Source organism: Filicampus tigris, chromosome 3, assembly GCF_054856515.1.
Source record: "Filicampus tigris isolate MCC_2025a chromosome 3, RoL_Ftig_1.0, whole genome shotgun sequence".
Classification (NCBI taxonomy): domain Eukaryota; kingdom Metazoa; phylum Chordata; class Actinopteri; order Syngnathiformes; family Syngnathidae; genus Filicampus; species Filicampus tigris.
Window position 1 is genome coordinate 31091600 of NC_141219.1, and position 18129 is coordinate 31109728.

At 40.1% G+C, this 18129-nt stretch overlaps 1 protein-coding gene and 1 long non-coding RNA gene across 5 annotated transcripts in view; one reads left to right on the forward strand and one right to left on the reverse strand.

Moving 5' to 3' along the window:
* cemip (cell migration inducing hyaluronidase 1) overlaps nt 1-18129 on the reverse strand; it is a 216620-nt gene that overhangs the window by 73943 nt on the left and 124548 nt on the right. For all 3 annotated transcript variants that reach the window (XM_086025001.1, XM_086025000.1, XM_086025002.1), the window contains 3 exons: nt 14637-14784; nt 11323-11514; nt 2489-2658 (listed from right to left, as the gene is read on the reverse strand). In XM_086025001.1, the coding sequence (XP_085881127.1) occupies nt 2489-2658; nt 11323-11514; nt 14637-14784 (510 nt within the window). The remainder of the gene's footprint in view (nt 1-2488; nt 2659-11322; nt 11515-14636; nt 14785-18129) is intronic.
* Nucleotides 679-17418, forward strand: LOC147150639 (uncharacterized). Of its 2 annotated transcripts, XR_015086059.1 has the most exons (4): nt 679-839; nt 6650-6773; nt 9420-9483; nt 17035-17418. It is a non-coding gene; the product is annotated as an uncharacterized LOC147150639 (long non-coding RNA). The 2 variants fall into 2 exon arrangements; XR_015086060.1 differs by lacking the exons at nt 9420-9483; nt 17035-17418 and adding an exon at nt 917-976 and having other exon boundaries at nt 6650-7314.

Consider the following 18129-nt stretch of genomic DNA (forward strand, 5'->3'; position numbering starts at 1 on the left):
TCTATTAACGACATGTATTACTTATTACTAAACATAGAGGGTTGAACAACTTCAGATTTTTTGTAGCCGACTTTAAGGTGATAATAATTGAGTCGACATCGACTGATTGATCACGTCATTATTCTGCGCACGTACAAAATGGCTGTACAAACTCCAGTTACAATCACTCAGATGCTCTGAAGGCACCCCCCCGACTCATTTATCCAATCACATTCCGATACCTTCAAGTATAGTCGGAATTTGTACCACTGCAATTCTTGAAACACAACAACAGTTGTTACTTGCTGCTGTATAAAAGAATAGTATAAGGTTTAAAAATAAATAATTAAAAGGAGGAGGTTATGCGTTTCAATGATACTTTGCAGCAAACCTTCATTTCTGTTACGTGGATGAATGCGTAATTTTACACAATCGGACTGATTTTGAAGGTATCTGTGAGTCAGGGGCTTGTGCGGGAATTTTAGCTGAGGTTTGTAGATGGTGGACAAACGGGAAGAGAGTGCATCCTCACTCCAAGAAGGTTCGACGTACTGACAATGTGTCACTGTCTAACTCAAAGTTTTAAACTGTAAGACTTAAGACCTATATGACATCATAAAGGACAAAGCATAAAAGGACCGTAGCAACTGCAGAGCAACTGATACATCACGTAAACAACGAGTCATAACAACTTTGTTATCATCAATAGATATTAGTCCTCATTTTAGCTGCATTGAATCGAATGCAACAATGATCAGCCTAGCTTAATTGTTGCGTGTGTGTAAGGTATGTGTGTGGTCATCCTCCCAGCACCAGCATGGACATTCACAATTTTTTCTGTAAAAAAGCACCATGTTCAGGTGAGAGTCTATTACCCACAGTAACTATAAAGAAATACACAAAACCTCTTCCTAATTTATTTGTATATGGTTGTCAGCACTAGGGGAAAGAGGGGTAGAAAGGGAGGAGAGGGAACCTTGAGCCCCGGAGAACACAGGTAACACATTCACGGAGAAGCAAAATATAAACAGTGGCTGAAGTTAAAAACATCGCATCCAGAATAAAATTTAATATGTATGGTGATAATTATGTATTTTCTCCTCATCAGTTGACCACATTATCATCACATTTGGATGGATTATCTATAAACCATTTACTCTTAATAAAGTTATGAATTTATACTGAATTTTCATCTTGGTAATAAAACAGCTTGTGTTTGATAACACAGAGGTAGATTATTTATTATTTTATTATTTATTACTTATTTAAATGACTGCATTAATATTTTAGTGACTGAAGGATGTTTGTATGTGGTTGTTAGTGGAAAGGGAGAGAGATAAAGAAAAGGGAGAGGAGATGATGGTGCAAGAACAGGAAGAGTGTGTGTACTCTATCAGAAATAAATGAGTAAAAACTGGGCATGGCGTAGTAATAGTGTTTCTGCTAACCACAAAGTGTAATGTGCTGTTCACAAATGGGAAGTGACACTCGTAAACAGTGTTGAATGATCCTAAATCACTTTAAGTGAAATGCAGTTAATTAAAAAAAAAAAAAACAGCCAGACACTCTGGGTGCTCAGCACCCCCAAAGCTCTGAACCTAAAATCGCCCCTACTAGAGAATAATGTAATTAAAGCAGTAATTGCAAATGTGGCATGATAAAATCAATGTGTCAAATAGTCGACTGTTCAGTCCAACCCCTACTGCACACTACCATCTACAAGCACATTTAATTATAATGTTAAGTATTATTTTAAAAAAAAAACACTGGTCATCACCTGTTGAGTTGGTTTTGTTTTGGCCTTTCAGTACCCCAATATATTTGCTTATCAAAGGGGGTAAAAAATAAATAGAAAATTCCTGAGGAATTTTGAAATAGCACGGCTTTTTTTTTTTTTTAGAATTGTTCATTTTTTATAAGAAAAGCACTGTCTGAGGTGTCATAAAAGCAAAAAATATTGGTGTCAAAATTGAAATTTTACTTGAAATAAGTCTTTTCACAAAACCCTAGATCTCTCCGTTTTTTTTCCCCAGGAACAGGATTTTCTGTAAAACTTGCCTATGTTCTACTGCAGATTACTAAAGAATGGTCTGGTTGTTGCATGACTCCTTAGAAGTGGCTAAACTGCTGGCGATTGCACGTCATTATAATGCTTCCCAAACCTGGAACTTTGTGATTAATTGCATCCAAGCCTTGAGCATCAAATGCACACAAAAAACTCCACACATTTCTCGAGTTAACCCGTGGATGGCGCTATACTACTGGATTATTAAAAAAATGAGTTAACACGAGGTAGGCATCAAATGAGTTAACGGTTCCATTCCATCAAAATCATTCCCCTCAACTGTTTTATGTACAGTATAACACATATAGGTCAAAATGAGTCCATGACATGGTTCAAGTTTGACATCTATGCAAGTGAAAATGACAGAGTGCAAAATAAAAATTAAATATCTTCATATGTTTAACAGGAATCAATTCAGTAAGAATAGTAGTAGGAATAGTGTACCTTCAAATGTCCTCCAAAGGTGTCAAAGTCAAAGAATTTGCAGGCTTCATTGCCGTAACAGCTGGGCTCCATCTCACCACGGACTAGGATGTTACGACTCAGCAGGCCAACCTCAGCTCTCATATCCACCCCATCCACCTCTTCACCCATGTGAATAAACTGGACTTTACCTGTGAACACAGAAACGCATGTATACAGAGTGGGCATCTAGAATGCAGAGGACATTATATTCCCCACTAATATACCGTTACTGCCTGGATGCTAACATCAATAACTGATTAGTTATTTAAACCCAGAGTTATGCCACACGCATGATATATAGCGGACACGGAAAGTATTCAGACCCCTTAAAATTTTTCACTTCCTGTGTCATTGCAGCCATTTGCCAAAATCAAAAATTGTTATTTCTCATTAATGTACACTCAGCATCCCATGTTGACTGAAAAAAACAGAAATGTAGAAATGTTTGCATATTTACAAAAAGGAAAAAAATGATATGATATGGTCGTAAGTATTCAGACCCTGTGCTCAGTAATGAGTAGAAGCAACCTTTTGAGCTAGTACAGCCATGAGTCTTCATGGAAATGATGCGACACATTTTTTTTCTGTCAGGTTGAATGGTAAATGGTGGTGGACAGCCATTTTCATGTCTCTCTAGAGATGCTCAATCGTGTTTAGGTCAGGGCTTTGGCTGGGCCAGTCAAGAACGGTCATGGAGTTGTTCTGAAGCCACTCCTTTGTTATTTTAAGATAAGATAAGATAAGAATGCCTTTATTGATCCCACAGTGGGGACATTTTCAGTGTTACAGCAGCAAAGATATAGGTCACACAGGGACGGCGGCATAATGTAGCCATTAATGTATAACATTGACGGCAAACATTCAGGATCAAACCTATGTAAATATACCCAGTAACATGTGTATATACACACCAACATACATCTACATAAAAAGTATGAGGAACACTCATTTTAGCCTGTACATGGTACAGAGGAAAAATACTCTTAAGTAAGTGACAGTGCTGCAGTGCTGTAGTGAAATGTAAGGAACAGCATTGGATAAAAATAAAACTAGACTAACAGTAGTGGGGAATGTTGAGTATTGCACAGTATTACAGTAGTGGGGAATGTTGGGTATTGCACGATATGAGCTCAGGTGCAGGACTGCACAATTGCACTAATGTCCGCCAGTTTGTAGAGACTACACAATGTTCTTGTTAAAGAGTCTGACAGCAACAGGCAAGAAGGAACGGCGGAATCTCTCCTTTGCACAGCGAGGGTGTAACAGTCTGTCACTGAAGGAGCTGTGGAGTGCTGTTTGGGTGCCCTGGAGGGGGTGGTCCGGGTTGTCCAGCATTGATGACAGCTTGGCCAACATCCTCCTGTCCCCCACCGAGTCCACAGAGTCCAGGGAGCAGCCCAGGACAGAGCCGGCCCTCCTAACCAGTTTGTCCAGCCGCTTCTTGTGACGGGCCGAGACGCCGCCTGCCCAGGTGACCACTCCCTGGAAGATGACTGATCACCGAGTCATAAAAGTTCCTGAGGAGTGTCCCCTGAACCCCAAAAGACCTCAGTCTCCTGAGTAGGAAGAGTCTGCTCTGACTCTTCCTATAGAGGGCGTCTGTGTTGTCGCTCCAGTCCAGTTTATTGTTCAGATGAACACCCAGGTACTTGTAAGTTGAGACTCTCTCAACATCTGTTCCCCGGATATTCACTGGTGCAGGTGAAGAGTGCTGGCGCCTACCGAAATCCACCACCATTTCTTTGGATTTCCCCGCATTGATCAGGAGGCGGTTCTGCTGGCACCAGTCCACAAAACCCTGAGTAAGTTCTCTGTACTCCCGATCATCTTCGCCTGTGATGAGGCCGACAATTTTAGCTGCGTGCTTCGGGTCATTGTCCTGTTGAAAGGTGAACCTTTGGCCCAGTCTGAGGTCCTGAGCACTCTGGAAGAGGTTTTCCTCCACGATATATCAGTACTTGGCCGTATTCATCTTGCCTTCAATTGCAACCAGTCATCCTGTCTCTGCAGCTGAAAAACACACTCACTACATGATGCTCCCACCACCAAGATCACTGTTGTGGTCTTCCCAAACTTCTTCCATTTGAGGATTATGGAGGCCACTGTGCTCTTAGGAACCTTGAGTGTTGCAGAAATTCTTTTGTAACCTTGGCCAGATCTGTACCTTGCCACAATTCTGTCCCACCCTTGACACCCTTGACAGTTCCTTTGACCTCATAATTCTCATTTTCTCTGACATGCACTGTGAGTTGTTAGGTCTTATATAGGCCTTTCCTAATCAAGTCCAATCAGTTCAATTAGATACAGGTGGACTCCAATAAAGGAACAGAATCATCTCAAGGAGGATCAGAAGAAATGGCCAACATGTGAGTTAAATATGAAGGTCGCTGCAAAGAGTCTGAATACTTATGACCATGTGATATTTCAGTTTTTCTTTTTTCATAAATGTGTAAAAAATCTACATTTCAGTTTTTTTCTGTCAATATGGGGTGCTGAGTGTACATTAATGAGAAATAAAATTAACTTTTTTGATTTTGGCAAATGGCTGCAATGACACAAAGTGAAACATTTCAAGTGGTCGGGATACTTTCCGTACCCACGGTAAATGTCACACAAACTTGTGAGACTTTTAAATTATTTTTTTCTATTTTTTAACTGAAACTTGGGGTGGGCGATCTGGCAAAAATATCAGATCACAATTTTTTTAACAATAAAATCACGATCACGATTTTATCACGACGTTTTATTTGTACTAATTTGTTGCAATTTGCAATTTCTGACCATTTTCCTCATGTTAAACAAAATAAAACATATTTCAAATGTGTATGAAACTAAAAGAAAAAACATACATTTTAAGTCAGATAAGCTTTCTGAACAGGTTTTAATTTAAATAGTGACCATTTTTATGAAGATGTGCAGTGAATGTAAACATAAAAGGTAACATAATGTAAACATAAAAACACAGCTCGTAACGCAGGTCCAGTACTTTGAAGCCCTCGTTTTCCACTGTTTAAATGGGAATCATGTCTTCAGCAAGGTAATAAATCACTGCCTCAGTTACTTCTTTACACTGCTTGCTTGTTTTTTTCATAAGGAGTGCTCTTGTTAAATGGCTGTGTTACCGTGGGTTGCGTTAGCTTGGAGCTAGCGGCTGCCTAGGGCTACCAATGGTCTGATCTCCGTTTGCTTTGGCTGTCGGCGCTGACATCCGAACCGAAACTCTGCAAACTTTGCAAACAACTGGTTTGCTCTTTCTGCTCCGAGGCAAAAAATCGACACTGTGGATGTGGAGTTTCTTTTTGGGACCAACTCTGCTTCGTGGCTTTTTCGCTACAGCTCCCCACTGTATACAAACAATCAGGGAGGCGGGGAGTATCACGTACGGTGCACTGTGCGTGCTGTGATTGGTAGGTGGGGTATACGCGTCAGCGGCTTTGCGCCGCCATCGAGCTAAACTGTATAGAATGTGCCATGTAGACGATCAACCAATCTTCCGGCTTTATGAGGTCGTGAACACGTATCGCTTAACGATATAATATCGTCATATCGCCCATCCCTAACTGAAACATAAAACTTTCGCATCCGCTGTAATTAACATTTGTGATGTTGTAATGCATGCAAAGGTTTCGCTCCCATCATGCAGGCGAAAGCCTTTGAGCACCGCAGAGTTTCACAATGGGCGCTGTTTGGGCCTGTACTGGATATTTGGGTTTGGTTCGTGTGCAGTATCCTCAGCAATCAGTCATGTATTTCTTTTTTATCTAACTTTATTTAAAGCTTTGCACACAGTGCATGATGCCAGATTTCTTATTCATGCCTGTTTATCCTTCTTCTAAATCATATACGTTATGGGTGCCACCCGGTGTTCAGCCTGTGACACCACAATTGAACTAAAAGGTGCCTCAGGACTAGATGACAAACTTGGATTTTGGATTAAATGGTAGTGGTCAAAGGTATTCGAAATGTTACTTAAAGCACTGTTGTATTCAATTGAATTCCTTGTTGTGACTGTATGTTGTCAGTTGCTATGGCCCTTTATTCTGTCACTTTTATGTTATCATGTAGGAATGGGCAGGGCCTGATGTCTCTGTGTATTTAAGATTGAGTTGACATGTCAGAATGCTTATGGACTCTATTCAGAACCTTTCCACCATCTTCAAGTCAATGGCCACCCAGCTGATGACCAGCGCTTCCTCGCAGATTACCAGTGCTTCCGCGCAGATGTCATCACCTGCTCCAAGCCACCCCAACCTCTAGTCAGGGTGTGAGTATTTTTCAGCCTTTTCACTGGGAATCAAACATTCTGTCACCTGAGGATTATTTCGGGGAGCTCAGCGGGTTGCGCAGGGACTTTGACAAAGGTGGGCATTCCAACTGTCCGTCATTGTTTCCGTCAGTATTTCAGTGCTGGCCACCACCATGTGGGTCCATTCCATCCCTCATTGGCGACAGCCAATCGGCGTCGAACGCAATTTCCATGTCACGCACAAGCCGACGCAGCCAATGAAGATAAAAGTTCAATAAAAACAACATACACACACATGCAGTGTGGTGATTGGTGAAATAAAAACATATGGGTCACATGTTATTGAGGTCTGTGGGACTGAAAAGGATACAACACTGTCTCCGTTTTTCTGTATTTGGCTGTGTGTCAGGTGTGCGGCACCTGTGTGTGACAGTACCGTTAAGTCCGTTCTCAATGCCGTTTGGCTGTCCCGGAGGACTTGGACAGAATGGGCTGGCCTGAAGTACTGACGGAAGCACACTAACAGACTCACCGGACTGATGATGCCCACCTCTGGTCTTCGCATTTTAGTGGAAACTCCGGGCAGTTCATCAACCAGTGCCCACTACGACTGCAACCCAATAATCCCTGTGTAACCACAGGAGCTAGTCATGGGATGTGCCCCGACCAGTAAGTTTTACTGACGGAAGCGTCCTGAGAACTGTGACACGCCAGACTGTTTCCCTTTCCCTGACCCATTCCTCTTCCGGCAGTGCATGACCTGCAGCCGCCACTACTTCCTGCTATTCATGTTCCATTCGTGCTCATGAAAGTTTAGTCGATTAGTTATTCGTCTTTTTCATTTTGTACTATGCTAATAAAATGTCATTACTTTCCACACTCTTGAAACAGTTGGGTTAAAAATAACACACTTTGGGGTATAAAATGGACCGGTCCACTAATTGGGTCAATTTGACCCAGGTTTTTGTTGTTTTGTACAAAACAGACCATTTTTGGGGGGTTGTTTTGTACAACCCTACCCATTTTTGGGTTGTTTTTGCAGAAAGCAACCCAGAAAGTTGGGTCGAATTGACCCAAGTAGTGGATTGGTCCATTTTTTATCCAAAATTGTACTATTTTTAGTGCAGTTTAGAGTGCAGTTTTAACTTTTATTACAAATCCTATAAAACTGACAATTTAAAAAATTGAGGTAAGAAGCCATTCATCAACAAGATCGGACGATATGAAAAATCACTAATCATTTGTCTTTACCATCTCGATTGATCTTTCATCTCAAGGTTAACTTCCACCGAGTTTTCACGTAACTTACATCCTGGAATACCCCCCAGTCCTGAAAATGCACAGTCCACAGTTGTTTAGGATATGGGTGGCAGGAAATACAAGTGAGTGTACACATTAACCCCCGGTATTTCCGACTCTGGTATGTACTGCATCTTTAAAAAGCAAGCAATAGGAATCAGCTGACAAATCAGGCTTGAAATACTGTAATTTAACTGTATAAGTACACATAAATAACTGAGCATAAACAGGAAACAAAATAGCATGAATTTTTTGGTACAAACAAAAATGTCCTATGCTTTGTGTCTTATGCTGACTTAAATATATTTAATGTTTAAGTCAGCATGAATAGGCCCATTAAGAAACACACATGCCTACAGGATACACGCTGTGATTTTCCTTGGACCTGAGTCAGTTCAAACACCTTTTTCTGACTCCAACACAGTGCTCAAGGTTGTTCAAATCTGACCTGCATTGAACTAAAAACATGCAAGCCTGAAAACTCACTTCACAGCTATACCTTGGTAAATGTGCAGAATATGCCATTACATCGACTTGTTAAAATATTTATGAACATCCTTGGAAAAGAAGATTTTGAAGGTAGCATATGATGCTCCAAAATCAGTACATCAAGGGCAGGGGTGCTCAAGTCCAGTCCTCAAGAGCCACAATCCAGCCCGTTTTCCATCTCTCCCTTCCTGAACACACTTGATACAAATGATCACAATCGTTATCAGGCTTGTGCAAAGCTTGGTGATGAGCGGATCATTTGAAAAAGGTGTGTTGCAGGCAGGGAGAGTTAGAAAAAAGGGCTGGAGGACTGGACTTGAGCACTCCTAATCAAGGGCATTTATTTTTTGGACAGCCTACTCTAGGTCAGGGGTCTCCTACCATGAAGCTGAGGTCTTGTGCCAATGAAAACAATGGATCATATGCTTCATGGGCTACAACAAAAAAATAGTTACTCGGTTTTAAATGTAGTAAATCCACCAACTATTTTTAGTATTTTAATGACCTAAGACAAATTTCACTGCAAAGCTATGATGAAAAGATGGAACACAGGCTCTGTCACTTTCAACAAAAAAAAAGGGAAAAATAGCAAGCGTATTTATCAAAACAGGTAATTAACATCTTTTGAGTCTGCACTGCTTAAAGTGCCTAGAAAGTGAAAATTAAAATGCCTTATGAATTCGACAGAGCAGAGAATAGTGTCGTTAACAAGTTTGACAAATTTGAATGAATACAAAAATCACCAACCGTGTGGAATCGTGCTTTAAATTGGTGAAAAATGTAGACTTTTCACCCCTATGACGTTCATCTTGTCTTCTTTTAGTTAAATTAGGTTTAAGATTTCTTTTTTTTTCAGACAATGTTTTTTTCCTCCAGGAAATAGAAAATCATTGTCAGAGCTCTGATGAAGGCTGAAGTGACAGCCGAAACTGTCAGCAAGGTAAGAGATTTTTTACTTTACTGGGGGAAAAAAACTAAAAGTGGACAAGATGAAAGTCATAGCATTAGATCTGTGTCTTCCAACCTGTGGATACAAGGCTCTATTATAACTGTATTATACTATACATAATAAAATCCTCACAGTAAACCACCAAACAAAAATAACAAAAAGTATGCATACTGAAAAAATGATCTTGTCTCAGATTAGTCGCAAATGTACTTATTGTGAAATCTGGATTTGTATAGTTGAACACAAAGCTGATGTATTTGCAGGGAGCCCTGACTTATTCTGTTGCATGAATGGCAACTGGTGGTTACAGAGGTTGGTTGTTCCCTTTGCCATCCGATTGAATACATGGGAAAGCAAAATAATAGTACGATAAAAATAATGCTGCGAACATGTACTTTAACTTTTAACCTAAGTGTAAATGGTAAATGGTCTTCGCTTGTATAGCGCTTTTCCACCTATTAAGGCACTCAAAACTCTTCACACTGACATCACATCTAATGTACCTAATGATGGCTCAGCATCAGGAGCAACTGGGAATTAAGTATCTTGCTCAAGGACACTTCGACATGGTCGCAGGAATCGAACCCACAACCTCTAGGTTGGGAAACGACCACTCTACCACTGAGGCATGCCACCCAAATGTACCAATTGATTTCCATTCAGAGTTGTGGGCTGACAGGTGATTTCAAATGTAAATTCAAAGAACGGGAGCTGGCTATGCCTCTCATTCACACTCAATCTCAGTGAAGAGTTCATATGATGTGAAACAGAGTGTGCAGTGGCGCTAATGCTAGCCAAGATGCATGTTTCCTTACTTGTTTATGTACATCGGGTGTGCGAACATTTGTATTAAAACTTAAAGGGAAGTAAAGTCAAACATTTTCTTTACAATATGTTCAATGCTGCCCCACTAGTCAGAAGACGGTATTCTGATTAATATTGCATTTGTGAAATATGAATTAAGCAGCAAAATCCACACGTTTTGATCCATCTCAGGTGGTGGCCATTTTGTCACTTGCTGTCGACTGATAATGACACACAGTGTGTGTCAAAATGGCCCCGCAGAGATGGCTAAAAACGGGTGCATTAATCTTTTTCCACAAACACAATATTAATCACAATGCCTTGTTTCAACTAGTGGGCCTGCATGGTACATATTCTTGAAAAAAAATGTTTGAGTTGACTTCCACTTTAAAGAAAATCTCGCCGATGCAAAGGACATTAAATTATCATTCAGAAACGCTGAGCCAACATAAGAGCCATCTTGCTAAAGTGTAAAGTTTTAACTATCAGGTCACTGTGCTACTGGTTGGAATCCCGTTCTGAATATTTCACCTCTATATTACCATTCATAAAAGAGACCTAATTTGATCAGAATCAGAATCGGAAGATCAGAGGGAAATTTGAAAAACAACATTTTCATCCCTGTATTGGACAGGCCTTAAGCAGGAATGGATACATGATAGAAACATAGCTCCATACAGTAATAGAACTGAAGTGAACTCCAAATTGCCCCAAGTAACATGTCAAAGAAAAATAATAATCTAAAAAAGAATCATATTGATAATGAATCATCTAAATATCTGAGCTTGGCTGGTGACAAGTCCAAGGTGTACATCACCTTTAATCCGAAATCAGATGGGATGGACTAGCCCCTCAGTAGGATGCAGGCTTAACATCCCTGCCTTGGTATCTGGACTATGACATCCATTTCAAGTATTTGTAGCTTGATCAAATAAAACAAGTCATGAAAGGCAATTCATGAATAAAGAATTGTAAGTTTGAAAACCTGTTAAATTGTGAGATTCTGCTGTGAGTCACATTGCTCACCTTGAACCTTGACCTGGTTAGTTGTACAAGTAGGGCAAGGAATTAGGTCAAACTCTTCAGTCTGATGCATGGAGTAGTCAGTGCTGGCCACTACCACCCGGTCACCAGGTTGCCAACCCAGAGGCTGGTCTGCAAGCTCCAGAATTGTGCTGTTGGACAACACGTCAATGGAAATTGAGGCCTGAGGACGAACTGCAGGATTAGAGATTGAGAGTTAGAACTACAGCAATGGACAATGACTCTTGACAGGTAACGTAATGTAATATCCAAAAAGTGGAGATGTAGAGTCATGAATGTATCATTCTGCTGTACTGTATATGTTGTAACTAGGGCTGTCAAACGATTAAAAATAAAATTTTAATCGAGTAAATCATCTTAAAAATTAATTGATCGTAATTAATCGCAATTCGACCTATCTCCAAAATATGCCATATTTCTCTGTGTATTTTTGTATTGTATGTATATATATATTTGTATATGTATATAATGAATCTATATAATGTATGAGATGAAAATGAAAAATTTTAAATTAAAATTATTAGGGCCCAAGCAGCGACCGCTGCGAGGTCCCTATTGTTTTTGTAGAAATTATTAGTGTTATAATTATTATTATTAGGGCCCGAGCTTGACCGCTGCGAGGTCCCTATTGTTTTTGTAGAAATTATTATTAGGGCCCGAGCAGCGACCGCTGCGAGGTCCCTATTGTTTTTGTAGAAATTATTATCATTATAATTATTAAGGCCCGAGCAGCGACTGCTGTATATACCGTTTACAGGGTATATACTTTTGCACCCATGTCCCAGAGGATTAGTCCAATTGACTTCAACCTTCCGATATATCATCTTAAGACCTGGGGCAACAACTGGGAATTTTTTTCTGACTTTTTGATAAACTAGATGACAGGGGCGGGGCATCAAATTTGGCGTAAATTTTGTCCTTCGCCATACAGGAGAAAAACCTTAACTCCCCTGCACATGCTCAAAAAAATCCCAAACTTCACCTGTACGTAAAGAGTCGCGACCTTAAGACGTCTATGATAATATTCCATCAGACAAATAGGGCCACCTAGTGGCGACAAAAATTGTCATTTTTTTTTACATTTCTATTTACTGCACGGAGCCCATTGAACGAATCCTACTGAAAATTTGTCAGTAAAGCCTCAAGACGTTGATCCTGCTCTACGCTGAATATTGTGACCTTTCGGAGAAGGGAGTGGCCTTGACGGTGCCGCAAATCTGATTATTCAACGTGACAATAAATAGTTTTAATTTGACTCAGATCATCCAAATTTCTCAAAATGTTTCATATTTGATGACAGCCAAGGGCTGAAGACATCTACGAACTTATTTTTCATCATAGTGGTATGTGGCCCTTGTAATATTCTTAGAGTTTATGTTTTCCGAGTGGTCCCTGTAGTGCACATGGCTCATATGACGGGTGAGTATTATGCTGTGCTATACTGTAGGTAGTATCAGAACGTTGTGTGTTCCTCTTTTAAACTGACTTTATTAACACAAAACCAGACTGCCCTCTTCTCTACTTATCCTCAGTCCCTGAGGCAAACCAATTCATTCACATTTCTGAGATTTAAAGATGCCCTCTTGTTTCAAAATGTTTCTTTATACTCCCGCGGTCGACAAGCGTCCGCTCTGCTGCTCACTGTGCACTTCTGAGTGGGATTATGCATCGGCGCCGGCGGACATTGTGCGCATGTGTTAAATGCGTCGAATAAATTGACGCGATCAATTACAAAATTTAAATACCGCCCGTTAACGGAGTAATTTTGACAGCACTACTTGTAATTAATTGCAATTCGAACTAAATACTAAATACAGTATGCCGTATTTTTCTGTAAATTGTTGTTGGAAGGGAAAGATAAAAGACACAAGACGGATATATACATTCAACATACTGTTCCTATGTAATGTATTTTTTTTATTACAACAACAAATCCTCATGAGATGAAAATTAACATTTTTAAATTAAAATTATTAACATTCTGTAGTAGTATTTTTATTCACTACAAAAACGCAAAAGGGCCTCAGAACAGTGACAGAAATATTTCAAATGTGTGCAAACAAAGTGTGTGTGTGTGTGTGTGTAATGTACACATTTTTATGTGGCCCTTGTAATATTCTTATCCAGTTTATGTTTTCCAAGTGGTCCCTGAGAAGTGCACACAAATTTGATTGGCTCATATGACGGGTGAGTATTATGCTGTGCTATACTGTAGGTGGTATCAGAACGTTGTGTGTTCCTCTTTTAAACTGACTTTATTAACACAAAACCAGACTGCCCTCTTCTCTACTCATCCTCAGTCGCTGAGGCAAACCAATTTATTATCATTTCTGAGATTTAAAGATGCCCTCTTCTTTCGAAATGCTTCTTTATCCTCCCGCGGGCGACACGCGTCCGCTCTGCTGCTCACTGCACTTCAATGCAGGGGTGGTCATTCTGCGCATGTGTTAAATGCGTCAAATATTTTGACACGATCAATTACAAAATTTAATTACTGTCCGATAACGTGGAAAGTTTGACAGCACTAGTTGTGACCATTGTTATCCTCTTGTGATAGTGTTAATGAAACTGAAATGGAACAGACTTTGTGACAATGCACTCAATAAACATTTCTGATTCCTAGGAAATACTGAAATATTGTCATGTCTGTTGCTCGTGCTCAAAGCAGAGAAATTTCCTTCACACCGAACTATGGCATAGTTACAGTTCAGAAAACTAATAAATAGTATCCCTAAAGTTAACATAGCTTTAAATTGATCTATTTTCAGACCTCAGATTTAAAAAAAAAAAAAAAGAAAAGCCATATGCAGATATTATTTGTCAGAATGCAGAATATCGGCGCAGTTAATTAGCCTGGCAGAGAATCTGTCTATCCCTAATCACTAGTATGAACCTTATGGTAGCCCTCAGGAGTGACTATTAAGTCATTAATTAGAATTTCTCTATACAAACGAAACACAGTACCGGGGTATCAACATGTAGTAAGGACATCGCCTATGAACTCTGAGCAGTGTGGCTACTAAAATGTGTCAGCATGCATTTGAGAAATGGCAGCCTGCCAACACATTCTGTGCTTCATTCACCATCTCATGACCAATCATATTAAAGATGAGATGGAAAGTGTTTTTAGTTTAAGTACTTTTATATTGTCCTGACAAGTTTATCTGCGGCTACATTAAAAATAATTTTCATTCATCATTATTTTTATTAAAGTGGTGAGGTCATCCTAATATCTTTCCATACACATACACTAGGTTTAAAAAAACAGAGAAACATTCTGATGATAATATAATTACCAAGTTTTCCACACAGAAAACGAACTCTGTAGTTGTGACAGAGGCCATGAGGTTGGTCTTTATTGCGGCAGACAAAGCCATAATCTTTGGTATTTTTGTGGATCACATCCCCCGTTTGGTTAGAGGGTATGCCGTCATGTGTTTCAGCCTGGAAAGAAAGAACACAAAAATAGAGAGGATTTTTACAGAATTATAATTTCAAACCCTAAACTTGTAAGCTTTCACCTTGCCTGCAAGCTGAATTCTCGCAGTATTTGTGAGTTCACAAAACCCCAAGAATCCACCTTGTTCTGAGCTTGCTGATTTTCTCTGAGCGGCACCACTGGTGGGACGGACCAGTCACAAAGCAACAGTGTGTTTGGGGGCGGGATACGCGGCTGTGAGGAAAATAAGAATCGCAGAGGCCGGGAGAAACAAACTAACCAAACATGGCGACACCGGTGGACGAATGCAATTAATTAATTACTTACTAATTGCCTTTATCCGCAAATTTACATTGCAAAGACAACAACTGTCACTCAAGGCGATGATACCATCCATTCCAATCATTGAGACAACAGGACTCAGTTGTTCAAAACAAGGCGCATGCTGGTGACAACATTTTCTCTGATTGGTCAAAACATAAGTTTAGTAGGCATGCACAAGTTGCCGCATCACCTAATCAGATCGAAGTATTGTAACATATGTCCCACCTTTCCTGAGCAGATCATGTTGGAGCAATGCCAGATTGATACTAAGGAGGACTTCTTTGAGTGATTCATGTATCAATTTGTCTCTTGCCAGGTTAGAATGTTTTATGCAATTGTCAAAATATCCGACCTGAAAAACATTACATTTGCCGGTTTTTGATAAAATATCTACTGTAATTAACTCTTTCTGAAAGGTTTTCATCAGACCGGCTAATCTAGAGGGAAAAATCAATCAATCAATTGAAACAGTAAAGAGCAGACCTTCACCAAAGATGAACTATTAATAAAATGAAAACAATATATACAGATTTGTATTGGGATTATTTTGTCCAGGAGGTGCAATTATGATTCTCGGGGTTAGACGATCCATGGATACCATATTGGGGGGAACTCACCTATATCCAGGTCATTATCAAAATGGAATGATTTCTAATTGGGTGTTCCTATACACACCCACATTTTGTGGACATTGTTTTTCTTTAATCATTTGTTTAAGCCTGCTCTGTGTCTTAGTAGTTACTGTGCCACATAGACTGCTGTAAAAAACAAACGAAAAAAAAAAAAAAAAAGTCAGTAAGAAAAAACAAAAACAATTAATATTGATCTAAGACTTTTGCACAACAATGCACTAAGCTTGTAACAGTGTATACTGTATTGTATGATCCACATGCAATGCAGGAATATAACAGACACCAGCTGGTTGTCATATTTATCTTTCTCATGGTAATACTATAAGCATTGGATCTAAGTGGGCAGACTTGGCTGTATAGCTTAGCTTTGAGGAGTGCAAACAGCTGTTACTGTGTGATGCCAGCCCCAAGAACTTTGGACACACTTTGGATTTTCAGGCTGGCACTATCATAGTCATAAACATAACATGATATCACTTAATTTAAAACTTTACTGAACAATGCACACTTTTGTACTTTTAAGTGTAAGTTGACCGCTATTTGCGGGGTATAGGGGCTGGGCTGGCCCATGAATAGCAACAATCCATTTATAATCTACGCCTATTGAAATGCATTAGATAAAAAAAGGAATTAAATCACGGAAAAACCTCAAAAACACGAATAAACTGCCAATGTATTTTTTTTTCCAGGACCCCCCCCCCTCCCGGGGTTGCCCCCTCCCTCACAAAAAATAAAAATGATGAAAAAAATCTGCAATTATTTGAATCAGCGGGTGCCGAACTGTGAGTATGCGGGGGTACACTGTATTGCGAATACAACCCCCAATTCCAGTGAAGTTGGGATGTAGCATAGAACATGGTAGAATTCTTTCCCACTCTTGCTTGATATACAACATAAATTGCGCAACAATCCTGGGTCTCCGTTGTCGTATTTTGCGCCTCAATATGCGCCAGACAATTTTAATGGGAGACAGTTCTTGGAATGCTGGTAATCCAGTCAAGTATCACACTTTTACTACGAAGCTACGCTGTTGTAACATGCAAAATGTGGCTTGCTGAAATAAGCAAGGGCATCCCAGAAAAAGATGTTGCTTGGTTGCTCCAAAACCTCTATGTACCTCTCAGATAGTGGGGCTTGCTCTAAAATGCCCCACCCCCAAAAAAAACAAGTGGCGACATATATATTGCTGTGTGTACATTTCATTGATTACATATAGGCTCGAATACCTTGACCTTTTGTTCAGAATCAGCTGCTTATCACAGGTAACTGACATGACTTCCTTTTCATTCATGCCTGCAGCGCAACAGTCGGACACAGAACATCTCCAGCTTCGATGGGGAAGCATAGAGTGGGCTGCTCCATCCACTGTGCAAAACTGTATGGTCATTGGGTAATTGCAGGGCTTTATCCCGCCCATCGGATGCTAAGTGTTTCTGGGGGTCTATGGGGGCAGTGGGCTGGCCCGGACGCTAAAAATCTGCATTATGATTGATTGATTTGTCTCAGGGGTAATCCCTATTTGACTGACAGTGATATAAGCGAATCAACGATCTCCAATTATAAACCTCCACAGTAGAATTTTCCAAGGTTTTCATTGTTGTTCTGACCTAATTCCAATACTTGACTGATGCCCAGAGACTTTGTCTTTATTAAAAATGCCTAAAGTTGTGTTTGGCGACTCTCTTCCGTCACTCTTTGGTTTCTTTCCACAAAGAGCAGCAGCAGCTGCTGAGCTTCTCCGCCCATCACAGTCACTCACACTCACAGCCGGTCACTAAGTAGGCTCTTGCAGCAGCTCCACCTGCTAGCAAGCTAAATGATGACTAAAATAGTGCTGATATTATACTTCAATTAAAAAAATCTATAATAAATATGCTAAAGACATAACTTACAGCTCCAGAGTTTCTCCTGGTCGCAATGTTTTAGCAATTTGTGTTATAGTAAGATTGAGCAGCTGACAGCTGTATTGCAGGGATGATAAAATCTTATTTGTAGCCACGCACTGCACCAAATTGAAAGAGTCAATGAGTCTTAAAAAGTCCTTTGCCAGTGGGTTTTCAGGACAGCACACGTGAATATTAAAGTCGCCCATGGACAGGATGCGATTATATTCCAACATGATTTCGGCGAGGAGATTTGAAGTCATTCAGAAACTCCTTGTTTATTTGGGAGGACGGTATATGACAGCGCAGAGCACAAGGACGGCACTGGCAACTTCAAAGAATGTGCCCTCAAAGCTGCTGAACGCTGTCGCGAATATACACTGTTTACATTGAAATTAGTTTTTAAAAACAGTCGCCGTTCCTCCACCTCGGCCTGAGGTTCTCGGCGCATCCAAGTAAGAGCATGCAGGTGGTAATAGTTCAAGCATCGCACTGCACTCACTGGCGCCAG